Source organism: Equus asinus, chromosome 22, assembly GCF_041296235.1.
Source record: "Equus asinus isolate D_3611 breed Donkey chromosome 22, EquAss-T2T_v2, whole genome shotgun sequence".
Taxonomy (NCBI): domain Eukaryota; kingdom Metazoa; phylum Chordata; class Mammalia; order Perissodactyla; family Equidae; genus Equus; species Equus asinus.
Genome location: NC_091811.1, coordinates 44,225,734 through 44,250,239, shown reverse-complemented (window position 1 = coordinate 44,250,239; position 24,506 = coordinate 44,225,734). Strand labels below are relative to the sequence as shown.

Genomic DNA, 24,506 nt, shown 5'->3' with positions numbered 1-24,506 from the left:
AGCCTCCTTGTGAAGGCATGAGTTTCCTGGTTCTGGAAGTGACTACATCCATCTTGGAAGAAGGAAGACGGCCTAAATTTTGGTGGGCATTTGAAGTAAATAATAAGTAAGGTCTCTTCCACTGTCTGACTGAAAAGAAATAAAATGAACATTTATATTCTAATGAAATGCCAAGCACTAAAGTACGATCATTCAGATACATTATCTTCTCAATAAACCTAGAATGGTAGTATTTGCCTCATTTTACAGCAATCAAAATTGAAGTCCCATGAGGTGCAGGCATTTTTATATGTATCCTTGTTGACTGAGATGTACACCACAGTTTTAAATCTTCATCTCATTATAACAACTTTTCATCCACTTTAAAGAGAAGTTTTTTAACTAGATTAGTATAATAAAGGCCATTTCTCTTTTTTTTTTTGAGGAAGATTAGCCCTGAGCTAACATCCACTGTCAATCCTCCTCTTTTTGCTGAAGAAGATTGGCCCTGAGTGAACATCTGTGCCCAAGTTCTTCTACTTTATATGTGGGACGCCTGCCACAGCATGGCGTGATAAGCAGAGCATAGGTCTGCTCCTCGGATCTGAACCAGCAAACCCCAGGCCACCGAAGGAGAGTGGGTGAACTTAACTTCTACGCCACCAGGCTGTCCCCAATAAAGGCCATTTCTAAAAGACACTGTACTAAAATGAGCAATGAAAGCGACAAAATTTTTCTAGCTTCTCACCCAAAATTCCATGAGGCATTTTGGCAATACAAAGTGAAGTGTGCAACCTGCAGTCACGGAGCAGAACAAATGTGTTGCTTTTGGTTAATCACTAGGGACACCAAAAGAGAGCCTGGATGAATTAGTGGAAAATAAATAAATAAATAAAGCAGGCCCTGCTTTATGGATAGTAGACCATAAATTCATTTCCACAGGCTAGAGCAACATATAGTGTATTTATTGGTATTTAACGGTATGGCATTTTATAATTTTAACTCTTTTTTTCTACATGTTTCGAAAAAATCCACAACATCCTGTGTCTAATGTTGACTTATCATAGTGCTTGTTAAACAGTTATAGAATCGCCTTATTACTGGTGTCTACTACTACTAGATTATAAACTCCTTGAGGACAGGTATTCATGATTTATTTTCGGACACTGTGTGCCTAGGACTGCATTTGATGTATGGCATTCATTCTTTCATGAACAAAAATTTATGGGGCACCTGCTTTGTACCAGTTACTGTGACGCTGGGAAGACAGTAGAGAACCAAGCAAACGTGTTTTTTGCCTTCACAGATCTTATAAATAAAGGAAGAAATCAAAATGTTTAAGTTCACATAAAATTACTAGTCTCTTTGATAGAGAGATCTTGCCCCAAGAAAACCTTTTTAGAAAACGATTAGGAAGCTAAAAAGAAAAGCCTCAGAAAAAGAGCTAAGTCATATTTTTAATAAAGAACACTTATACTTTCCATAAATTTATGCTACAATAATACCACTTTTGTACAGAGATAATAGATATATAGTTATATCCTTTCCTTGGAAAATTTAAGAAATCTGTAGGAAAAACAGCTCTTTAATCTCATTTTCCGGAAGAGGTTTAGAATAAAGAAATGGATGTCACAATTAGGGAAGTGCTCAAAGATGTTTAGCACTTTTGAAATTTAGGCTTGTTCCATTTTACTATTCCCTACTTCAGTAAACTTTTGTATCAGATTTCTAAATTCTTCCCCTTTCAATTCTAAATTTCTGGAAACAATATCTTCTGACAAGTGAATATTCTTTGTTAAGGATTTAACACAGTTTTTAGCAAAAAATCTAAATATGGTTATGTATGTGAAAAAATGAGACTCTGACACAAAAAAGCTCAAGCTCTAAAAAGATATTATATAATAACTTTGTATTATCTAGATCCCAGACTAATTCAAGTATTAGTACATTCCACGGGCTAGAAATAGCAATAGTATAAATCGTTCAAAATCTGTATTCTTACGCCTCTTGGGAACCATTCAAAGTTCTGTTTTATTCTAGCCATTGGTGCAAGAACCAAACAATTCTATGCAGGTTTTAACCAGTTTCCTGTAAGTACTACTAGTTAGCATTTCACCTCTGCTAGTGTCGCTAATATCTCATGTCCTGTCCTGTGTTGTCCTTGATGCTGTGGTGGTAAACTTGCTCAACAGTCCACGGAAGTGGGAGGGGAGGTGATGTCCCGGGGGCCACCCTTAATCAATGGGACACAGGGGTGGACGAATGCTTCCCCTTTCATCCCAGGTGCGGCAATTCTGAGCCACATTTATGAAGCTCCTCAAAGATCCCAGGGGATGGAGTACCAGTTGGGCACAGTGGTTGCCAATAGGGCAAAGCATCTTTCTATCTGAGCTTCCTTCTTTCCAGTTTACTCTGCTTTTTCCTCATACCTGCTCCCTGGGAGCATTGAAAACAAAGAAACAAATAAACGACAGCAACAACGAAAAATCAAAAGCACTAACTTTTCCCACACTCATGTGTCAGGCTCCACTTTGGAGACATCCAGATGAAGATAGACTCCTTCTCCGAAAATCAAGCACTTCCTAAATATTAGTTTATGTTCACCATAATAATTTAACCTTTAAAAATGTTTGAGTAAATGACTCAGGATTAATAATCTAATTGTGAAATCAATCGTCTGCATTAATTTCCAGTTCAGCTGCTAAGAGTTTTTGTATCCACTATTTCTGATAGCATATTTTGCTTGCTTTCATTAAATTGAGTGACTGTTTTACCTGCTGGGTGAGCAAACTAAGTCTTTTCCGGATTCCTGGGCAGGAGCCCAACGTTCTAATATGCCTTTGAGAAGCAGGACTTCTTGTATTCTTCTGGTTCACCTACACTGCAGGAAAACTAACTGAGTATTAAGACTAGAAGTGAGACCTCTTTGACTAGGAAAGAAAAAACTAGAGAAAAAACTGGGTAAAACTTAAACACTCTACTGAGCTACATTTTAAAACCACAGGGAAGAGACGATTATTTTTAAACCTAATTGCCTACAGTTCTCACTTTAGATGTCAGGAAGTTAACTTTGAGATGGGGTCAGTCACACAGGACGAGGGCTTCTCCAGCTTTTAATTTTCTTAATATGCTGCTTTTTTTCTTTGTTTCTTTATAGCTTAGACCCATAGCACATTTTCATGGGAAATGCAGTGGGGCATTAGTTTTCTTGATCATCTATCTTGTTAAACCATTGGCTTCTCCCTTCATATTTTAAAATGGAAACAATAACCACATTATAGTCAGTCAAGCGTTTACCCCTAATACAAGGGCATTTTCTCATAGAAGAATAGATGTTACGGATTTTCTCTTTTAAGCTTTCATGCTTGTCTTTTTGATATTCCAGGTTCTGTGTGAAAGACTTAAAAAGTTTTTGAGAAAGAAGGAATGGAAACAATAATTCTGTGATTACTACTAGGATTTTTTTTGTTTTTGTTTTTGTTTTGTTTTTTTTGCTGAGGAAGATTCACCCTAAGCTAACATCCATTGCCAATCTTCCTCTCTTTTTGGCTCGAGGAAGATTAGCCCTGAGCTAACATCTGTGCCAGTCTTTCTCTATTTTGTATGTCGGTCGCCATGACAGTATGGCTTGACAAGTGGTGTAGGTCTGTACCCAGGATCCAAACCCACAAACACCAGGCCTGCCAAAGCAGAGCACAAAGAGCTTTAACCACTTGGCCATGGGGCTGGGCTCTACTTCCAGGATTTTTAATCAACCATTTTCTGGAAAGACAAGACCTAGGTTCAAATCTGGTTATGCCAATTATTACTCACACAAACATTTCTAAACCTCAAGTTTTCCATCTTTAAAATGGGGATAATAATAGTGTCTACCTCTAGGGTTTTGTGGATTCAATACAATAAACTTAATTAAGTGTTTAGCATAGCAAAGTCTTAACAAATATTATCATTCTTATCATCATGAACATTATCATTATCATTATCACCATTGTCTTCAAATGTCCAATGACATAAAACAGGGAAAAGTATTAAATGCAGGTGATTTCATTTCTTCCACACAACAGGATACGAGATGGTGATTTCTCTCAGCTTTACAGGTAAGGAAACCAAGGCTCAGAAAGTTCAAGTAAATTGTCCACAAAATTCCTAAGGGACAGAGCTGAGATATAAACCCATGTCTGCTTAGCAACAAAGCTTACAATTTTCTACTTAGTGTGGAGTTGCAAAAAGTTAGAAATATGTGAAACTAAACTCTTCGATGGCATACACTTTTCCCTTGAAATTTTCATTTGAGAAAATCTTATCTGCTAAAGATTACTTTTTGCTATTTCATTGAGAATCCTTAATTGATGTTTACTTCCCCGTCAAAAGAGCTCATAGTCTGATTATTGTCTGAATTCATTGGTGCAGCATATTGCTGCCCATCTCATATTTCCTTCATACTCTGTATGTTGAAAGTTATAAAATAGTCAGCATATAATTGTTAGGCAAAGACAATACATAATTCTTTGGCATGTTTTTAACAAAGCAAAACATACATAGCACTTTGACTCAATGATGGGTTATAAATTAAATTATCTTTTTTCTCTTTTTTATTACTTAGGGATGAATAATATAAAAGAAGAAAAAAATCCTGTGGTCCAAAATATGGCTTGAAAGCTCCAAATATTGATGTCTTCTCCCAAGATACCTTGGACTTGTTTATTACAGGGGTTTGTAACATCTAGTGAATTTATCTCTCTTTCCCATTTCTTTTCTAACAGCTGTAAATGTAATTGTCAGTTTAATAGGCTAGAAATATTGGGCCTTTCCAGTCCACTCTTATCATTTCACTCTCTTTGTAATAACCTCAGCTGAACCCTTGCAAAGATTATCTGAAGATTCTTTGAGATCTACCCAAATCATAACCCACGATATCAAATAAAGTCTTCCTGTTAGTCTGTATGTTTAAAACTTAAAAATTTAGGTTGGTTTTGTGGTTACATCTCAGAAATATGGCCTTGAGACAGCCAGACTGTAACACTTCCTTTGATCATACTTCAGTATCTCTATCAGCACTCAGCGAATATCCATTTATTGCCTACCATGTGCCCAGCACTGTTCTCAGCACTGAGAACAAAATAGACAGAATCCTGCCCTTACGGAACTAATATTCCATGGACAGACGAAGAAGGAGGACAAGAATGGAGAGGGCAAGCTGACTGAGTGGCAGCTCACTGCCCACGGATCCAGAAGGGCACTCATTGTCCACTCTCTGAATAAAACAAAAGGGAGTTTGTGGTTTGGCATAAAGCCTTGAGCTTCGAATCAGAAAATCTGAGTTTTATAATTGTTTCCTTCGGATGGACTTTTAGAAGCGGAACTACTGAGCCAAACAGGGTGAACATTTTAACCACGCTTTTATAAATTACCAAAATGCTTTCCAAAAAACTTGATATTCACCAGCATTTTATGACAATGTTTGTCTCAAAGGATCTTGCTTAACCACGAGTGTTATGACCTCAGTTTCTATTTTGGCCATGTGTTTGTCAACGCACAAGACAGTTACAGCTCTCCAGATAAGCCAATTAGGAAACTCTGCTTTACTCTTAACAATTAGCTTATAAATGCCCAACATCTTGAACACATAGAATACAGTGTTAGTTGTCACATAAACCAATGGGAAACAGAACATTGAAAGATGCAACATATTTGAAAACTTATGCTGATATATTTATGAATAAATGTATTTAGTTTGATAAAAATTGAACTCACCTGATAACTTTCCACTATTTTTTCTACAACATGCTCCCAATGAACAGATATTTCTGAAGATGATAAGACTTTTACGCCTACTTCTGCCGGGGCTTCACTGGGAGCTGAAATTTTATGAGAACGTTAACTTCTTATATAAGATGATTATTTAACAAAACTCAAATAGCACCATTTGCTGTATGAATGAGTTAAGATTATATTTTAATAATTTCAAATAGTTTGACTATTTCCAAAATAAATTATTAGATGTTTTAATAGTAATATTTTTGCCAATATTACTTTATTTCATGGTCATCAGTGATATATGCACACACACATACTCATATACATGAATATTATACACAGATATACATACACACGTGCAAACACTCTTTTAAGTAAATGTGGAAAGCTCATGGATTTTTCTGATATCTGCGAGCAAGAACCATACTAATTTCTTTTTGTATTTCTCCCAACTAATCTGCTTCAGAAAGCTTGTGGATGCAAATTAAAATTCACTATATTTAGCTTATCAATTCTACAGTATCAAAAATAGGAAATTTGCTTTTTATTACAGAAAATTGTTCATTACAATTAATTTTCAATTTTCTCATACTTTCTATTTGTACAAGCTAAAGATACACAGCAATACTTCCCTCTTTCTCTTTTATGTTTAAGCTAAGGGTTCTTTTTAAGATCCTTTGAAACAAGTTGTGACATCCACTGCTTCTTGGGCTCAAGAAAGCTTTTATAAGTGGGCATCAAGTCAAATATGTATCAAAAAGGTTTCTGTTCAGTGGAAAAAAGTAATTTACATCCATTATGAAAATTACACAAAAATATTAAAGAAATCTTAAGCAGGAGTGATCAATTTTTATTGTCTTTTATTAACAAGCCCTAATCCTCTTTTATGTTAAAAATGTCCCGCACATGAACACTGTTGCTTTTCCAAGTCAAGGTAAACATGTGGCACTAGGATTGATTTCTTAGTAGTAGAAGGAAAGATGAACACATGAAGTTTTAGTACAGGCAGGTTTTATGAGACTTATGAAACATTTAGGAAAGAAACATAATTAAATACAGATGGCCGCTACTAAAATATGACAAGCATAGCCTTATGCTTGACTACTTTCGCATCAACTGAAGCAGTAAAAAATTGGTACTGGGTGAGAAGATAACTTGTAAAACACTTTACTTTCATTGTTTCTGTGAGATGTACTCATGTTGTTCAAAATATTAACAGAGTCAAGTTATATTTCTGCTGAATCAGAACAAGCACAGAGAATGTAAGATTTATTACTCAAGATTAAAAAGTCCTGAATTTACTATAAACTAAATAATTTCTACTCTTTATGTATTTATGTATTTAGTTGAGCTAACTTAAAAAGTATGTACGTGTGTGAAGACATATATATACATATATAAAAGATTGCCTTTCATGTTTGTACTGAAAGTAAAGATCATGCAATGATTTGAATGCATGTGAAATTTTTAACAAATATGAAAGCTGATACCTCTATGACTGAAGAGCATATGTGAGTTTTAAGGGATAGCTAAATGTTTATTTTGGAGTAAACATAATGCAAACTGGGTAAACTAATAGAGTGTTTTTCCTCTAAGAGATCAGAAGGGTATCTCACAGTTTTAAACTTTCAAACTCTTCCATTTGTGCTTCTCACACATGTGCAAAGAGAAACTTGGCCAAGGACGAATGCATTAGGTCAGGCGGCAATGAAATCTCTACTCGCTTTTCCAGCCATTAATTATTTACACAGTGCACAGGAGTACACAGCTATAAGGAGGTCTTATCTTTTTCAACAGGAACATAAATAATAAAAAGGATGGTAGTTTAAATAGGATATCATAGAAATCAATGTAATTATGTTTAATCTAAAGCAATGTCCTCTAGGAACATGCTCAGTTCAGTTAAAGTTTCTAGAAAAACAAAGAAAGCTAGTATCTGTATTTTTTTTTTCCCTAAATGGCCTTTCAAATTTTTCTCTCTCCAAGAAAAAATTTCAACTTGCTTTCTGACTCCTTTTTCATAGAAGTATGCCTTAGTTCCCTTGAATAAATTCCTGCACGCTATTGTAACGAAAAATAAGTTACATAAATGCCAAAATTACACAATTTTGAGATTAAAGGGGAAATTTTACAAAAAAGTATATGCTAAAGAATTTGTAAGTAGTATTTGTGAATGCAGAGACACATTGAGGTTCTGATCAACTATGGAGAATTTCTGACTGAAAACTATAATCAAGAAGCCAGGAACAGGGGCCTAAACCAACTATTTTAGTGGAGATTTCCTAACTACCATGAACATGATTTGAGGATGAAAAAGGTTTTGGTGAATTCTTGTCATTTAGATGGAGAGATTGACATTTTAACTTGGGTCAAAATAACACTCATTTATGAAATGCAGAGTACTATAGAAAGATCATACTAAGCAAGGCCCAAAAGACATCAAATGAAATGCAAACCGGAGAATTAGTTTTTTCTCCCCCATCACGTTAGCAAGGTCTTCCTTTCACCTACCGTCTTGTGCTGAATTAATGACTGCTGTGAGGCTGTAAGGTCCATCTCCTTTGTTGTTGAAGGCCTTAACTTTGACTTGAAACGCAGTGGAAGGGCGCATGGTCTCGTCTTTATGGACATATCGGCCAGTATCTGGATTAGTAACTGTAACTTTTTTCCATTCTTCCCCATCAAATGGCTTAAAAGCCACAATGTAACCAAAATTGTTGCCATAGTGGTATTCTCTCGACAAAGGCTAAACAGAAATTGCAATATTAAAAAGATTTAAGTGATACAGTTAACAGGGGGAAAAACCCATGCAAGTAATAATAATGATACACACGGAAGAAGATTCTTTGTAAAAACATATTTAGTTCAAAAATTAGTGCTGCCTGAAAATGCCAGGGCAAAAACTGACTTCATCTAACCAAGTTTGCTCTTCCTGGAACATCCCAGGGGGGCTCCCACTCTGGGCTTTTTTACTTTCTGTTCCTCCTATCCAAGATGCTCTCCCATATGTCAGAAGGCCCCTCTCTCACTTTCTTGAGGTAAAAATCACCTACTTGGTCTTTTCTCTGGCCACAGGATCTGCCATGTGAAGACTCTTTCCACAGTACTCCGTATCCCACCTCTCAGCTTTAATTTTTTCTCTTTAACACTATCGTGATCTACGCTATATATGTTACTTATTATCTACTTCATTGTCTCTCTCAACTGTTTGAATATAAGTTTCATGAGAGCAGAGTTTCTGTCAGTTTCACTTACCTCTTTATCCCCAGGACCTGGAACAAGTCCACAAAGTAATATTTATTCAATGAATGAGTTTCTTTAGAGTTGAAACGCTATAGTGAGAGAGTTCTACAATACTCTAGAATATCTGTACTGCAATCAAACAATAGAAACTAGTCAGAGGAAAAAGAGGGAGCAGACAAAAGGAGGAAGAGATGACATTACCCTCTTCTGTAGGAGGCTGGCTCTGGGCCCTTGTCTGACTCCAATATTGAAGCAAGGGCTCTGTTTTGCAATATCTTCTCAGGGTTTTTTATTATTACACATATCAATTGGCGAATAAAGAAGTCTGTATCAGCCCTAACAAGCCATTATTTATAATACTGACTTAAAGCTGGTTCTAGTGAGTACTCATCGTTTAGTCTTTTTAGCCGATAAGGTAAATGTGCAAACTGTATATTTATTTTTTCACCAAAAAATCAACATTAAGGTGTCTTGAGGAAAAACTTTGAACTAACATAACACAGTGGTTTGAATATACTTATGTTAAACACGAAGATACAGAAATATATACAGTCTGGAGGGTAGAAGAAGTTGTACTCGGTAGCACAGCATAGATATCCTACAGCCTGATTGCAAAAATGTACAAAATGTGATTTTTAGATCATTAGATAGTATAGCCTAACATTTCCACAATAGTTTAAACATTTTTTCTTATTGAGAGTTCTCTACTTAGTTTTTGCAATTTAAGGTATATCAGAATTAGCTATGGAGCTTTCAAAAATTAATGATTCTCAGATCCTATTCCCAGACGTGATTTCAAATTTTTGAAATAGGATTTCCAATTCTGAATTTTTGACAAGCTCCCCATCTTATTCTGAAGCAGACACCCACAAAGTTTAAGAACATTAAGCCATATAGAAAAGAGTAAGATGTTCTAATTTTCCTGATAGCTGCATTTTTGTATGCTACATTGACACTAAAACCTACAAGTAAATAATTCGAGATTTGGACAAGCAAAAGTCAACTCTTTTTCTAAAGTTTATGTAAAAATGTGATTTAAATGCCAAGAATAAAATATGACTCCACAGCACAAACTGAAGTTAATTTTTGCTAAATATCCACTTATTCTATAAACCAATTTGATTCATGTAAAGAATAAAACCTGTCATTTTTTTCTGTAGTCATCAAAATCCTTTGGCGCCTAAGTTGTGTTCTTTGATTATCTGCAGTGATTAAATACTAAAAATATTTAATGGGTATGTAGAGCTATATAAAACATGTTACCTAGATAAACGCAAGATGACTAATTCAGACAAGTTTGTGCTATCACAGGCTTTCCCACACCCAGTATCTCTCTCATTTCAAAAATCAAGCTAAGATGCATGGTTTTCCAGACATTATAGTTTCTGATATAGAACTTCCCTTTGGGTAGTAAAAATTTAATAAAACGTTTTGGACACCTTAACAATGAGTTACTTGGGTGGCTTCTAAGACTGACCCATCATGATAGATTACACTAGTGATCAAAGTAAGTCTCAAGCCAGAAAGTAAACTCTAATTTAAAAACAGGTGATGATACACAAGTTTTTTAACTGAATCTTTGAAGTTTTGAATGTCCAGTGGAAATGTTATAAATTACATTTGGGTTACCAGGTGATGATGAGTTCAAAATATCTCTGGAATCAGAAACTTGAATATTTAGTTTTTTAGGCCAACAGATTCCTTAGCGTCAAGGATCTATTTTTGCACAGAAACTGCACACTAAGCCATAGTAAGCCAGGTAAAATCTGACAAGCATTTACGAAAAAGAATAATTTTAGTAATTTATTCTTGCTTGTACTTTGGGCATTGTCTTTTCTTTCAGTTTATTTCAGGAAACAAAATGGGTTTGAAATTAAGTACAGGTAATGCATCCTATAATATAAGCAACTTATAAATACTTACTGCCCATGTTATGGTCAGCTCTCTGTTGCTTCCACCCCCACCTCCCACATCTGAGGGAGCCACATTAGGTGCTGAAACAAACAAACAAATAAACAAAACAACAAAAAACAGAGGCTATGCAAATTTTTTTCCAACATTGGAGTTCTCATTCACTACAAAAACTATAAATTTTTTCCTTTACCAGAAAAGACAAGTTGCATATATGATCCATTCAATTATAATAACAATGCCTCATAGTAACTGTAATAATCTGTTTTACTGCCAAGATAAAAATTGATTCAATGCCATAGGAAATGTGCCGGTTTTCTTCAACAAAGGGTATCGAAGCAAATTTGCCTCTCCCATCTTTTTGTGTGTGTGCGTCCTTCCATTTAATGTGATTTTGAACAATCAGATGTACTTTGTTAGGAAAATATTCCACTGCTCTTGCTTTTGAACTCTACAACCTTACTTACTGTTGTGTTAGTTTTATGCTTCAACTACAAATAACTGTTAAGAAATGGTACATGTGCATTAACATTGGATAATGTTCCCCCCAAATATCTGAAAGTATTAGAAACCTAACATTGTTCCTTGCACTCTCACTTCAAATTCCTAAATCTCCTCTGGAACCTTGCCCCATCAGTGACTCCAACTCTGCTGTACTCCCAGCCTCTCATATCATTCTTCAGTTTCCAGTCTCTCTACTGTAGAGTCTATTCTTTGCAGTCTCTCCATCCTTAAAAGCCATTCTGTAGCACTGCGTCCCTCAATTTCCGCTTCATACCCTTTCCTGTTCCTGATCTGCAAAGAACAGATATAGGACTATTTTTTGTACTTTATTCCATAACCACTTTTTAACAACCCATTATGTGTTTCCATGTTATTTCACAAGAATTATTTCACATTTCAAAAAAATTAATTATTTCATATTATTTCAATACTTTATATTACTGAAATCTCTCAGAAATCACAAAATTGCTTCTAACTGCCAATTCCAACGGTGTCTTCTTTGTTTTTCTCCAAGTTATTCTCTCTCCTTGAAAGTCCTCCACAGTAGGTGCTATATCTTACTGGATTTGTATACTTAGCACTAACTGGAATGGTATAAAAAAATAAAGCATTGTTTGTCCCTGCACTCACACTTAGAGACCCATTACCAGGCCATGTGGATGAAGTCGGTGTTTTTACAGAAGACATAGTTTTTTCTCACACAAATGCTGTGGCTCCAGTCTGAGATACCATCCCCACATCTGCTAACATTTTAAGAGATGAAACATCGGTTCTCCCTAGAGTCCTCCAAACCCTTCCCAATAGAAAATAATCACACCTTCCTCATGGTGCTCAAAGCAAGGAATTCATTTACTGAATTGCAGATCCTAACAAACAATTGTGATTCAAAGGTAGATACTTCAAGACTTTTCCTAATGCTAGCCACATAAATTATTTGGTGAAGTATGTACGTAAATTACACAGAAACAAACAAAATGCATGCTTTTCTTTCAATCTATAAAACTACGTGATGACTTCCCTTTCTGATGAAGAAAATTATATGAAATTTGACAGATTTTATTTTACTATTCAGCTGTCACCAGATGGGTGTTAGAAATGAAATTGAGTGCACAGGGATGTTAGAAGATAAGTTACTTGTAGCACTTTAAATAAAACACATATTGAAGGATGGGATATTAAAATAACTCCTGGAAACTCTTTAAAACCTATAACTCATATTCTGAAGTTAAAACTCTGCATGCTATAGAGAAACAAAGGGCGTGTTGTCTTATAATCAATGAATAAATCAGATTTGGTGTGTTTAACTCTATGTATAAGTATAGCGGTCACAGGCAAATTCAAAAATAACTCTAGAATAACTTATTATATTGTAGTTTGTTGAAACAAATATTGCCTTTATCAGGACAAGTATTATTTGCCAAAGCATTTCACTGTAATCCTTTTCATTATAATCAATATTAACCTTTTTATTTAGAACAGAGCTAAATATAGAGTATGTATGTTAGACTGAATATTTTTTCCATTTTATAATGTTTATCTTAAGCTCTTTTTAACATGCTCCAAATAAGTAATCTCAAGATTGATTTGCTCTTCAAAAATCACCCATTGAGCTCATGGTGCTGAAAATAAGATACACAAAAATCACAGAAATAAAGGAACTGTATCTCTTAATAGGGTGTCTTTATATCTTTCTTGGATTAATTATTAACTTAGTTTCCTCCATTCAGCTTTGAATGTTCAGCTGTAGCCTTAGCAGTGAAGGGACATTTTTTCACAGGTGGAATTGACACATCACCTACATATCTGCCATGAGTCTGAGAGGCGAGCAGCTAGGTGCTCTGTGTTTGCTTTCAGCCCTGCAGGAACAGGAGGACCTCGCCAAATAGTGATTCCTTTCAGGGAAGTAAATCACCCCAAGCACAAGGAAACTTATTTAACTTTAGGCTCCAGGGCATTTAACAGTGAACAAACTAGACTTTCTTTCGACGATAAATCATTAAAAAGAATTTAAACAAATATTTAGGAAAAATACAGAATTATTGAATTAATCATGGATAAACAATTTTTATATTACCGTGAAAGGTTAAAAATAGTGAGTTTTTTTTAACTTGTCCGTTTGCCATGATTTCAGTCTAATAGCAATTCCCTAATGATGTTTATGAGTGCTTCTGTATTTCAGTCATAGATCTAAAATGTATTTTAAAAGAAAATCAAGCCAACGGCATGACTATTCTTTCCTATGAAAAGAAACTAATGCTACTAATTTTACTTTCAGATTTGAATGCTTAAATAATTTGCATATAAGTACCAATTTGAGCGTTGGTGTTTTATTTAACAATGTACAAATTGGCTGTGACAAATTTTAAATTATGAAAATCATAGAGTACATGAAGATAGGCCCTTGATTCAAAATATATTGACTACTTAGCTCTTGTTAATTATTGCTTTAACTTGTATAGTCATTTTTACAGAAATAAAATTACCGTGAATATAACTTTTCACTTTAATTTGCGTAAATCAAAATTTCATTGTGATTTAAATCTTTTAGTAAGAGATTCAAAATGGTTATGTAAGCAATGCTCTAGAGTCTAGAAATCCAAAGAGATTAAAATCTTACATTTGTTTTTGTTCTATCTTTAAATATGTATTCTTTCTGAAGAGCCATTAATAAAGTCAAGTGAACTGTATAATGTTTCAATATTTCAATGAGAGTAGATCTTTGTAACTCTTATGATCTCCTGCTCTGATGGTGCAGCAGATTGCTAATGCTCCTATTACATTTACCATGTTAAAATGAAGTTTTTTTCCATAGTAGGTTAAAAAGATATAAGGTCCAAGATAGTTTACAATCATATTAATGTCTTAGAGTATTACCAGGGTAAAACTGTAGGTTAGTTTATTAATCTAGGCTTTGTTCTCCAAGAGGAAACTTAAATGGGTAGAGCAGAGTAAATTTATTAACTGCTCAATGGAATGATAATCTAAAAATATGTCACCTGGGGAAATGTTTGGATGGGCAAAAATGAATGCTACAAACTGACATAATCATAACACATAGTAAAATTATGAAGAACCTAAACTAACCACAGATTATTTGTTTAAATTGTGTAAAACAAGGAACACTTCCTAGTTTCTCTCTCTCAGTGTATTAAAAACAAAAGCATCTAATGCATTTGTTAACTTTGTTGTCAAACGAAACAAATTATATTTGGTAATAGATTCTTCTAAATCATAATATGCAAATATACTGTCGCTTTGATCACTGCTTCTCTTTTCATCATCCTCTATTAACTTGCAATTGCCAGAACCATCATCTTACCCTTCTTGTTCCTTCCTTAATTTGGAGCACGAATTATGGACATTGTGCTGCGTTAAGGACTACAGATAGCAATATGAATAAAATCTGATTCCAGTCTTGAGGATGCTCTCTTTAATGTAGTAGAAATTAAATATGTTTTAATTCAATAGAATTTAAATATCCCTAATTTGTAAAAGTTTGCTGAATGAATGAATGAATGAAATGAAGAAGCCTAGCTTAATAAAAGACTCATCTAGAATTTAGAAATGATTTTTATCTACCACACGTAATTGGATACTCAGATCAGCACTTTGAAATAAGTACACAGAGAAGTAGCGTTATGCTTTTTTTAGAGGAAAGGCAAAAGAAGTTAGTTAACTAGCCCAGGTCACAGTGCTTACCTGTAGAGAAGCTGCAATGTTAAACCTCCTGATGGTTTAAAAATCTATACTCTTTGCTTCTTTTAAAAAGAAGATTATCTATTTTATTACTTCTGACAGCAACTAACTTTAATATATACCTTACTAGCTACAGATATGTTCTTAGCAACATTCCTCTCCTTTATCAAAAATATCTAAAAAAATTAAATGAAAGAGCAGAATAGTTTCATTAGACATGAAATTAAAGCTTTATACAAAACATGAAACTGTTGATTATGGTGTTATGTTATTTTTTCTCTTTTCCTTCTGAGGTTCACGTGGCAAATAAATGCCAAAGCTGTCAAAAGAAACCCAAATGCACCATTTTAGGATATCGACTCACCAAGTGCACCTGCGGACCTATTAGCCATAGGGGTATGTCTTACAATGACACATTACTTTGAAGGATGTTTTTGTTATCTCTTTCTTACAGTCAAAAATAAATGGGTCACAATGAATTAGAAACACATCTTCTAATTCTTCATTTGGGACCATCCGTTTTATAATGCACTTGTCTGAATCCAAAGAATATACCCAACTGTGCACTGTGATCTTAACATTAAGTAATTGGACAGATAAGGGCATGTGCTGCATTAGATAATGTTGTGTCTTTCAGTCAGCATAATGAGGCGGAGGAACAACCTTTCCATCAAATGGGAGCCAGCCTTTATCCCACATAACATACGTTGGCATCTCTTGGAGGGTTGTTATAATGGTACGTGACAAGGCAAACATCCCCCTGTTTTAGAAAGTATTTTTATTTTCTTGTAAGGATGAAAAATATAAATGTTAAGTTTTATGCATACTCAGTTTTTAAAAAGCAGGATAAAAGGAGAAAACAATTAAAGAGAAAGCCTGTTGAGTTTTATTATATTAAATATATAAAATTATTCCTTTAAGATGATTAGATATTACATGAAAACACATGATCCTTTATCATGCTTATGAAAAATGGCAATCTATTGCCAAATGAGGTAATCAATTATAGAGTAGACAATTTATAAGTATTTTAAAGTTTAAAACGAGCATAATAGCATAATAAATAAATTCATTCAGCAAATATTATGCACTAGACAGTACTGCTTTCCTTATATGATTTTTAACCATAAAATATAATCTCATAAGATAAATAATTTTCATTTAGAGATAAGAAAAATGAGGCTTAGAGAGGTTAAGCAAGGTGTACCTAATCACAGAGCTTTTAAATGATGGCAGCAGGATTCTACCAAGGGTCAATGTCCTAGAGCTTCAATACTGCACATTGCCCTTCCAGAAAGTGGTTTAGGAGCAAAGCTTTTAGAATTAGAAAGCCCTGGAATTGAATCCCAGCTCTGCTTCACATTAGCTGGGTGTAATCTTAACTTCTTTGTCTGTGAAATTAGGAATAATACTATCAGTTTCATGAAGTTATTGTGAGAATTAAGTGGAGCAATGCAAGTAGGGAGCTTAGCACTGTGTCTGCTAACATAAAGCAAGTGCATAAACAATGGCAGCCATAAAAGTTGATGAATAAAAGACCCTAAAATATTTTCTTATGAAATATTAACAAATGTATTACAGATCATAGGATTTATTCTTTCGGAATCGAAAGGAATGAATCATTTCATTATGTCACTATAGAGCTGTATCTTGCATTGTGAATAAGACTGTTATCACTTCATAGGTTGGATTGTTTGTTTTTGCTCTGAAGTCTTTTATTTATTTGTTTACTTATTTTTTGAGGAAGATTAGCCCTGAGCTAACTACTGCAAATCCTCCTCTTTTTTAAAAAATTTTTTTTGCCGAGGAAGACTGGCCCTGAGCTAACATCCATGCCCATCTTCCTCTACTTTATATGTAGGATGCCTGCCACAGCATGACTTTTGCCAAGCAGTGCCATGTCCACACCCAGGATCCGAACTGGCGAACCCCAGGCCCCCAATAAGTGGAAGGTGTGCACCTAACCGCTGCACCACTGGGCTGGCCCCTGAAGCCTTTTAAAGGAAGTTATTTTCTAAGCACACTAGAGAAAGAATTAATTCCTTAACAAAACACCATTTGAGCAAACATGATGTAAGAGGTGATGCATAATGTAAAGAAAGTGATGTCAAAAAGTTGGTTGAAAGTAACAACCTTGCCAAAATTTTAGCTTTGATATCACTCTGAAACACGATTTTCCGAGCATTTCTAAGGGCAAGAAGACATTGAGGTTGAAAAGTCTCCAGAGTTATATACAAACTACTGGTAGCGAGCACATCAAAAACTGGCCACACCTTATAAATATAATATTAAATATAAATTATATTCAAGGATTCAGAACAAAAGAATCAGATTGAAACTCTCTCTGAGACACTTTTTTATTGTTGTTGTTCTTTTTTTTTTTTTGAGGAAGATGAGTCCTGAGCTAACATCTGCTGCCATTCCTCCTTTTTTTGCTGAGGCAGACTGGCCCTGAGCTAACATCCACGCCCATCTTCCTCTACTTTATATGTGGGACACTGCCACAGCATGGCTTGCCAAGCGGTGCCATGTCCACACCTGGGATCCGAACCAGCGAACCCCGGGCCACCCAAGTGGAATGTGTGAACTTAACCGCTGCGCCGCTGGGCCAGCCCCTGTTGTTGTTCTTAAAAATATTTATATAATCACTCCTACTTTGAGATTAAAAAAAAAAATCTAAGATCTTAGGATAATTCTGTGCAGACAATCAACCCATGTATATTAAAGCAATCATTTTCCGAGAAAAATAATAAAGATATTGCTTGTAATAAAATTCCTGAGGAGGAGATCTACGTCTGTCATCAAGGCCAGAGAAAGCATTCTCCATCCCCGTGGACAATTTTGTACTTCAAAAAATGTGTTCAGATAAGACTTCATTCATATTGTATTAGTCCAGAAATCATGGAAAACTAATCAAGCTCAATGAGATTAAAAGGCCTGTATTTGAGAGAAATGTTTTAGCTGAAATAAGTTTACTCAGACCAACTTAATCATTTGATTTTGTTTTGCAGTTTTAATTTTGAAAATGAATACTCGTTAAATCAAATCCAAGTTCATGATGACTCAGCATGAAATGACATGGTTAAAACCATCTGTCAGATCATGCCCCAGTTCCTTTCATTCTTGTTTTTCAAGAAAGGGCGACTGTGTTCAGTCCATCACACAGAAGCCTCTATTAAAAACATAGGTGGCTCTAAGGAATAATAATAAAAACCAAACACAAGGCTCCTGGCCACTTGGTATCTATGTTCTAAAGGCTTCAACTTACATTACCTCCGTATCCTAATGAGATTTCTGTGAGGTAGAGAAAAATGAACAATTGTGTGCATTTTGCAGGTGGACATACTAAAACAAAAAAATTAGTATTTAGGTCATATCCAGTTTTGTAGTTAAGGATGAAATCTAAGCTTCTTCTAGCACAGTAATAAAGGTTCATATAAATGGAATGTTAGAGTCCTGCCTGTGAAACCACTGTCAAGAGAGAAATCTCAATGTCAGGTGTCAGACACATCTGGATTTGAGTTCTGAATCTTGCAAGATTTAGACTGACTTCGGTGAACTATTTGGTGTCTGTGAGTCAACGGCCCATTAACAAGCATTGGATAGGAATACCTACCTCAGCATATTATTATGAGGATGAACTGAAATGTGTGTGAAAATACTCAATGCAGATGAGTATTTTAGTGTTTATTTTCTTCCTTTATTACAGAATAATCATTTTTATCTGGTGCATTACACGAAATTACATGAAACTTTAAGAGAGAATTTATTGAGGGCAGTACTGTGAATAATTTGGCTTTAAAAACTAAAGAAATTAGATACATAATTCTACTTAAAAGTTAGGCTAAGGAATTGAGGTAGCCAGAAATGTGGATAAATATTAAGGTATCATTGCAGAACTTTAACGGCAGTCTGTCATCCATTTAAACCCTTCTGCCCCAAATAAAGCACATAAGTTTGGCAAAGCATAGTAAAAATAAACGAACTCAGGGAGCCACAAAACATTTTCTTTTTCATAGAGAATAATAAAAAAGAACTATTCTTAGAATCAGAACAATATTTTTGCCTCGTAATGCAGGGGGAAAGGAAAATAGAGTGGAGTACTTCTCGTACTAAAGGCTATTTAAATAGAGTTGGTATTTAGCACAAAAATGCGAACCCAAATTGGAAGAACAGCCAAGGTTGAGCTGTGATAAAAGAGCATATTTGGAGTGACAGCTAATATTAAGAGAACACGCTAGAGCTATTTCTCAGAGATGCTCTGACTCCCAAAGTGGTATAGATCTGAGAACTGCTCATCAGTCTCTCACTTCTTGCTCCCCCTACGCTCCGTCCACGTGGCCATTCAGTTATACACGTCTTTGTGAGACACGCATAATTGTGAACCTTCTAAATCATGGAAGCTGCTTAATCAAGAGTCTGTCTGACTGCGATTCAGAATTAACGTGAAAGTTTACATTCTAAATACCAACTTCACTGAACTGGTCTCTAGTGGAATATGTAGTGGTTTCTATTTAGTTCTTCCTCTACAATATTTATGTAAAAATATTCTTAAACTTTATACAGTAGTCTCCCCTTATCCTTGGCTTCGGTTTCTGGGGTTTCAGTTACCCATGGTCAACCGTAGTCTGAAAACATTAAATGGAAAATTCCATAACCAATGTATGCGTTTTAAATTGCGGCCATTCTGAGTAGCATGATGAAATCTCACGCCATCCCACTTCCTTCCACCCGAGACGTGAATCACCCGTTTGTCCAGCGTATCCACACTGTACACACTATCCCTCCGTTAGCCACTTTGTAGCTGTGGGTTATCAGATTGACCCTCATGGTATTGCATGGCTTATGTTCAAATAAATCTTATTTTACTTCATAATGGCCACAAAGTGCAAGAATAATGATGCTGGCAATTCAGATATGCCAAAGAGAAGCTGTAAAGTGCTTTTAAGTGAAAAGAACATAGTATATATAGGTTTTGGTATTATCCATGGTCTCAGGCATCCACTGGGGGGTCTGAGAATGTATCTTCTCAGGGAACTACTGTTATTTCCTTTTTTGATTTTTGACTGTCTTGACACAGAATACACACATATGTGCAAAATACATATACACACTCACATTTTTTGGATGAATCACTTACCTCAGAGCATTATTTATTTCCAAATACATTCAATTATATAGTAAAGTGGCACTATATTTATAAACCTTTTAAATTTTAAAAAGCTTCTTCTACATACCGGCACCATCTGTTTTAATTTTGTTTGATGGTATACTGGGTTCCCCTATACCCAGTGTATTGGTTGCTACTACACGAAATTCATACTCCATCCATGGGATTAAATCCACTGCTCTTGCTGCCTCCATATTTCCTTCAATAATTGGGGGATCTAAACAAAATGAACATTAAATATAGAATATTAATTGAGTAACATTACTTTTATAATTCCAAGTTTTCATTTTACCGCTTTGAGAAAACGGCACATATTTCGTTGAGCTGAAATAAAAATAAAAACTAGGAATGACAAAATGCTAAGTTCAACAGAGCAAGAGGAGCGGTCATTAATAAATAATAAACTAGAAAGAGTGATATGCAAATGAATCATCTATTTAGTCAGACTAGGATAGGAAGACTGAGATTCTGCACTTTTTTTTTAAATTGTGGTAACATTGGTTTACAACACTTTATAAATTTCAGCTGTACATCACTATATTTCGATTTCTGTGTCGATTACATCATGTTCACCACCCAGAGACTAATTACCATCCATTACTATCTACATGTACCTAATCACCCCTTTTGCCCTCTTCCTTCTCCTTCCCATCTGGTAACCACCAATCCAATCTCTGTCTCTAGGTGATTGTTTGTTGTTGTTTTTATCTTCTATTTTTGAGTGAGATCATACAATATTTGACTTTCTCCCTCTGACTTATTTCACTTAGCATAATACCCTCAAGGTCCATCCATGTTGTCACAAATGGCCAGATTTCATCATTTCTTATGGCTGAGTAGTATTCCATTGTGTATATGTACCACGTCTTCTTTATCCATTTGTCCCTTGATGGGCACCTAGCTTGCTTCCAAGCCTTGGCTATTGTGGATAATGCTGTGATGAACATAGGGGTGCACGTAGCTTTACACATTCATGTTTTCATGTTCTTTGGATAAATACCCAGCAGAGGAATAGCTGGATCATATGGTAGTTCTATTCTTAATTTTTTGAGAAATGTCCATAGTGTTTTCCATGGTGGCTGCACTGGTTTGCACTCCCACCAGCAGTGTATGAGAGTTCCCTTTTTCCCACATCCTCTCCAACACTGGTTATTTCCTGTCCTGTTAATTATAGCCATTCTGGCTGGAGTGAGATGATATCTCATTGTAGTTTTGATTTGCATTTCCCTGATAGTTAGTGATGTAGAACATCTTTTCATGTGCCTGTTGGTCATCCGTATATCTTATTTGGAGAAATGTCTGTTCAGATCTTTCACCCATTTTTTAATTGGGTTGTTAGTTTTGTTGTTGTTGAGATGTATGAGTTCTTTGTATATTTTGGATATTAACCCCTTATCTGATATATGGTTTGCAAATATCTTCTCCCAATGTTAGGTTGTCTTTTCATTTTGTTGATGGTTTCTTTGCTGTGAAGGAGATTCTGCACCTCTAACAAGCTCCCAGGTCATAGACTATGCTGCTAGTCCCTGGGCTGCACCTTGAATAGTAAGGAGCTGTATTCTGAAGGTAGTATCTCAAGTGATTTCCTGAGGCAAGGGCACAACTGGGCAGTTCAAATTTTATGGACTGCCACTGATGTAGTGTGGGGTAGTGAATGATTTCTTACTAGGGTACCTATACATTTATACCCTTTTTTAGTTGGTTCTGTAGATTTACATGCTACTAGATACTAATGGGGAAGTTATAAATTATTAGTAGAATAAGATCCAAGATTGCTTATCTAATTGAGGTATGATAAAACGTACCACCAAGGCAGGATTATAGATCATTTTAAGCTCTCTTAAAATATTTCCACATGTGTTTTTAATAATTAACCTACACATACATATGCATGTAAATACCTGTACACCACTTATTTGGCAAATGTGTTCCTTTAGGCTTGTCTATGACTCATTGTCTTATTACTTAGGGAATTTTCATCTGGCTGTGCAGACCGTGAATAAGTAGCTTTTCAAAATGTTGTACCCTCCACAAAAAATACTCATCACCCAGTGTCTTTTACCTTGCCCACCACAAAATATCCAACGCTCTGTGGCTCCTATGCCTATGTTTAGCCCATAAATTATCCTGCTTTGTCGAAAGCAGAACGTAGACCTTGTCTCCATCCTCTGATGCCCTCTCCCACTCTCTTAACTGTGAGTTGATCCTTTCTGATTTCTCTCCTCCATTGCTACTATGTTTTACCCCAGTCCAAATTTTTATTTGTTTTATTCTAAGCCCTGTGTGTCCCTCTAAATGGATTTGTACCTCATACAATCTTCTGGACCCTTCAGCCCTGGTATGAACTATTGGCTACATTTTACTTTTCTAAAACCACCCACACAGCCAGATTGGGAGCAGAGGTCAGTTTTGCTTTGGAAGCAGATTCCCGCCGCAAGCCAAATGGAAAAGAACAGTCAGGAGCAAAGGGACGTTGTGTGCCCTCTCTCCAGCCAAGTTCCTTGCAACCTGTTTATTATCCCTGGAGTCAGAAAGAGAGGAGAGTACTTTGCACAATGGAGGCCAATACTGGGGATCAGGGCTGGGGTCTCAGGTTTCTGGGTTTTAATTGGGTTAATTCTGAGTCAGGCCACTTCTTACGGACAATCTCAGTATGGAAAATCAGATCTTAACTATGTAACACCTGCCAGAGGTTTCTCTCTATCAAAAACTAAAGCGCTGTATGTTAACCTGATAGGTGTTCAAATCTTGGTTTTGCTTCTGAGTGTAAATTTCAAGCAAAGGGATATACAGCAGTAGACATACTCCTCATTTTAATACTCGGGTCAAAAGATCCCCTTGAGAAGGTCTTGTTTTAGCAACCAGCCAAGAGGAGTAGTCCATAGATTTTATTTATTTTTTTGTAAATACCTTCAGTCCATAGGCTCAGAGTAAAAAATTTCTGACTATTCTTTGGAGAAAAAGAGAAACAAGTCTCATGGGTACCCCAGGGTCAATAATGCACGGTGTTTTAATTGACTAGCAACCATGCTATGGTGCTGTGCCTTCAGACCACACCGATGAGCTGTTTGAGCAGCTTCAGAAACAGCTAGAATGACCTCAGGACTAAAAAGTAGATTGTTTCAAGAATAATTCCAGGCCATGTAATCCCACCTGTTCTAGACTCTTGGAAATTACCAGAGTGAGTCCTGATATTTCCTTACGGTTTAAATTCAACCAGAACCTTTAGGATCCTCCATCTTGATCCAAAACCCAAGTATTTGGAACTACCCAGAAAGAATTACCCCTCAAAGGGTCTAACTGTAAAAGCAGATTTGAAAATGGAAAACGTCATTTAAAGGCTTCTCGCTGGCTCTAACACAACTATTCAGTGTTGTGTTGGAGGCTCTAACCCAACCCACAGATCATCTGGCAGGACTGGGAAAGGAGCCATAGGTGTGGCAAAGTTCCTTGCAGCAAAAGCGAAGCAGACTGTGCTCTGGCGTCCCAGAAGGTGATTCATTGATCCTTCTCTAAGGAAAATTTGAATGTAGCCTCATAAAACCCTAGAAATTCATATGTGAGATAAGAAAAACAAAAAGTGAAGCTACAAAAAGGCAAAAAAGAAAATAGCAAATTTTAAAAGATAAATGTCTTACAATGAGCCCAGTGTCTTTTTCATGTTTTTAACCTATCAATTTGGAAAAGATTTAAAAAAGAAAATACTAAGTAAAGATATGGTAGAAGAGATATTTATACACTAGTGGTGGGAATAAAAACTGGTTCTACCTTTCTACAGAGTCATTTTATAGTATGGTGCATGGGCTTAAGCATGTTTACACTCAGTAATTTAACTTGCAAACATCTATTCTAAGGAAATAATCTGAAGTCCAGAGAAACATTTATTTGCTAAGATGCTGATTGCAGAAGATTTGTAACAATCAATTCTAGTCTTCCACATGACAGAACTTTAAATATAAGACATTTTTCTTCTCCTTTTTTTTTTTTTTGCTGAAGAAGATTTGCCCTGAGTTAACATCCATTGCCAATCCTCCTCTTGCTTTTTTTTTGCTTGAGGAAGATTAGCCCTGACCTAACATCTGTGCCAGTCCTCCTCTATTTTTTTGTATGTGGGGCACTTCCACAGCATGGCTGGTGAGTGGAGTAGGTCTGCACCTAGGATCCAAACCCATGAACCCAGGCTGCTAAAGCAGAGAGCACAGAACTTTAACCATTTGGCCACAGGGCTGGGCCTCTTCTCCTTTTT

General features: G+C 35.6%; 1 protein-coding gene across 13 annotated transcripts in view; it reads right to left on the bottom strand.

Annotated features, from left to right (window-relative positions):
- The window catches only part of CNTN1 (contactin 1), a 342,078-nt gene that overhangs the window by 46,320 nt on the left and 271,252 nt on the right, over positions 1-24,506 (bottom strand). For all 13 annotated transcript variants that reach the window (XM_044756131.2, XM_014827746.3, XM_044756133.2 and 10 more), the window contains 4 exons: positions 20,328-20,477; positions 10,903-10,973; positions 8,248-8,482; positions 5,734-5,837 (listed from right to left, as the gene is read on the bottom strand). In XM_044756131.2, coding sequence (XP_044612066.2) covers positions 5,734-5,837; positions 8,248-8,482; positions 10,903-10,973; positions 20,328-20,477 — 560 coding nt within the window. The remainder of the gene's footprint in view (positions 1-5,733; positions 5,838-8,247; positions 8,483-10,902; positions 10,974-20,327; positions 20,478-24,506) is intronic.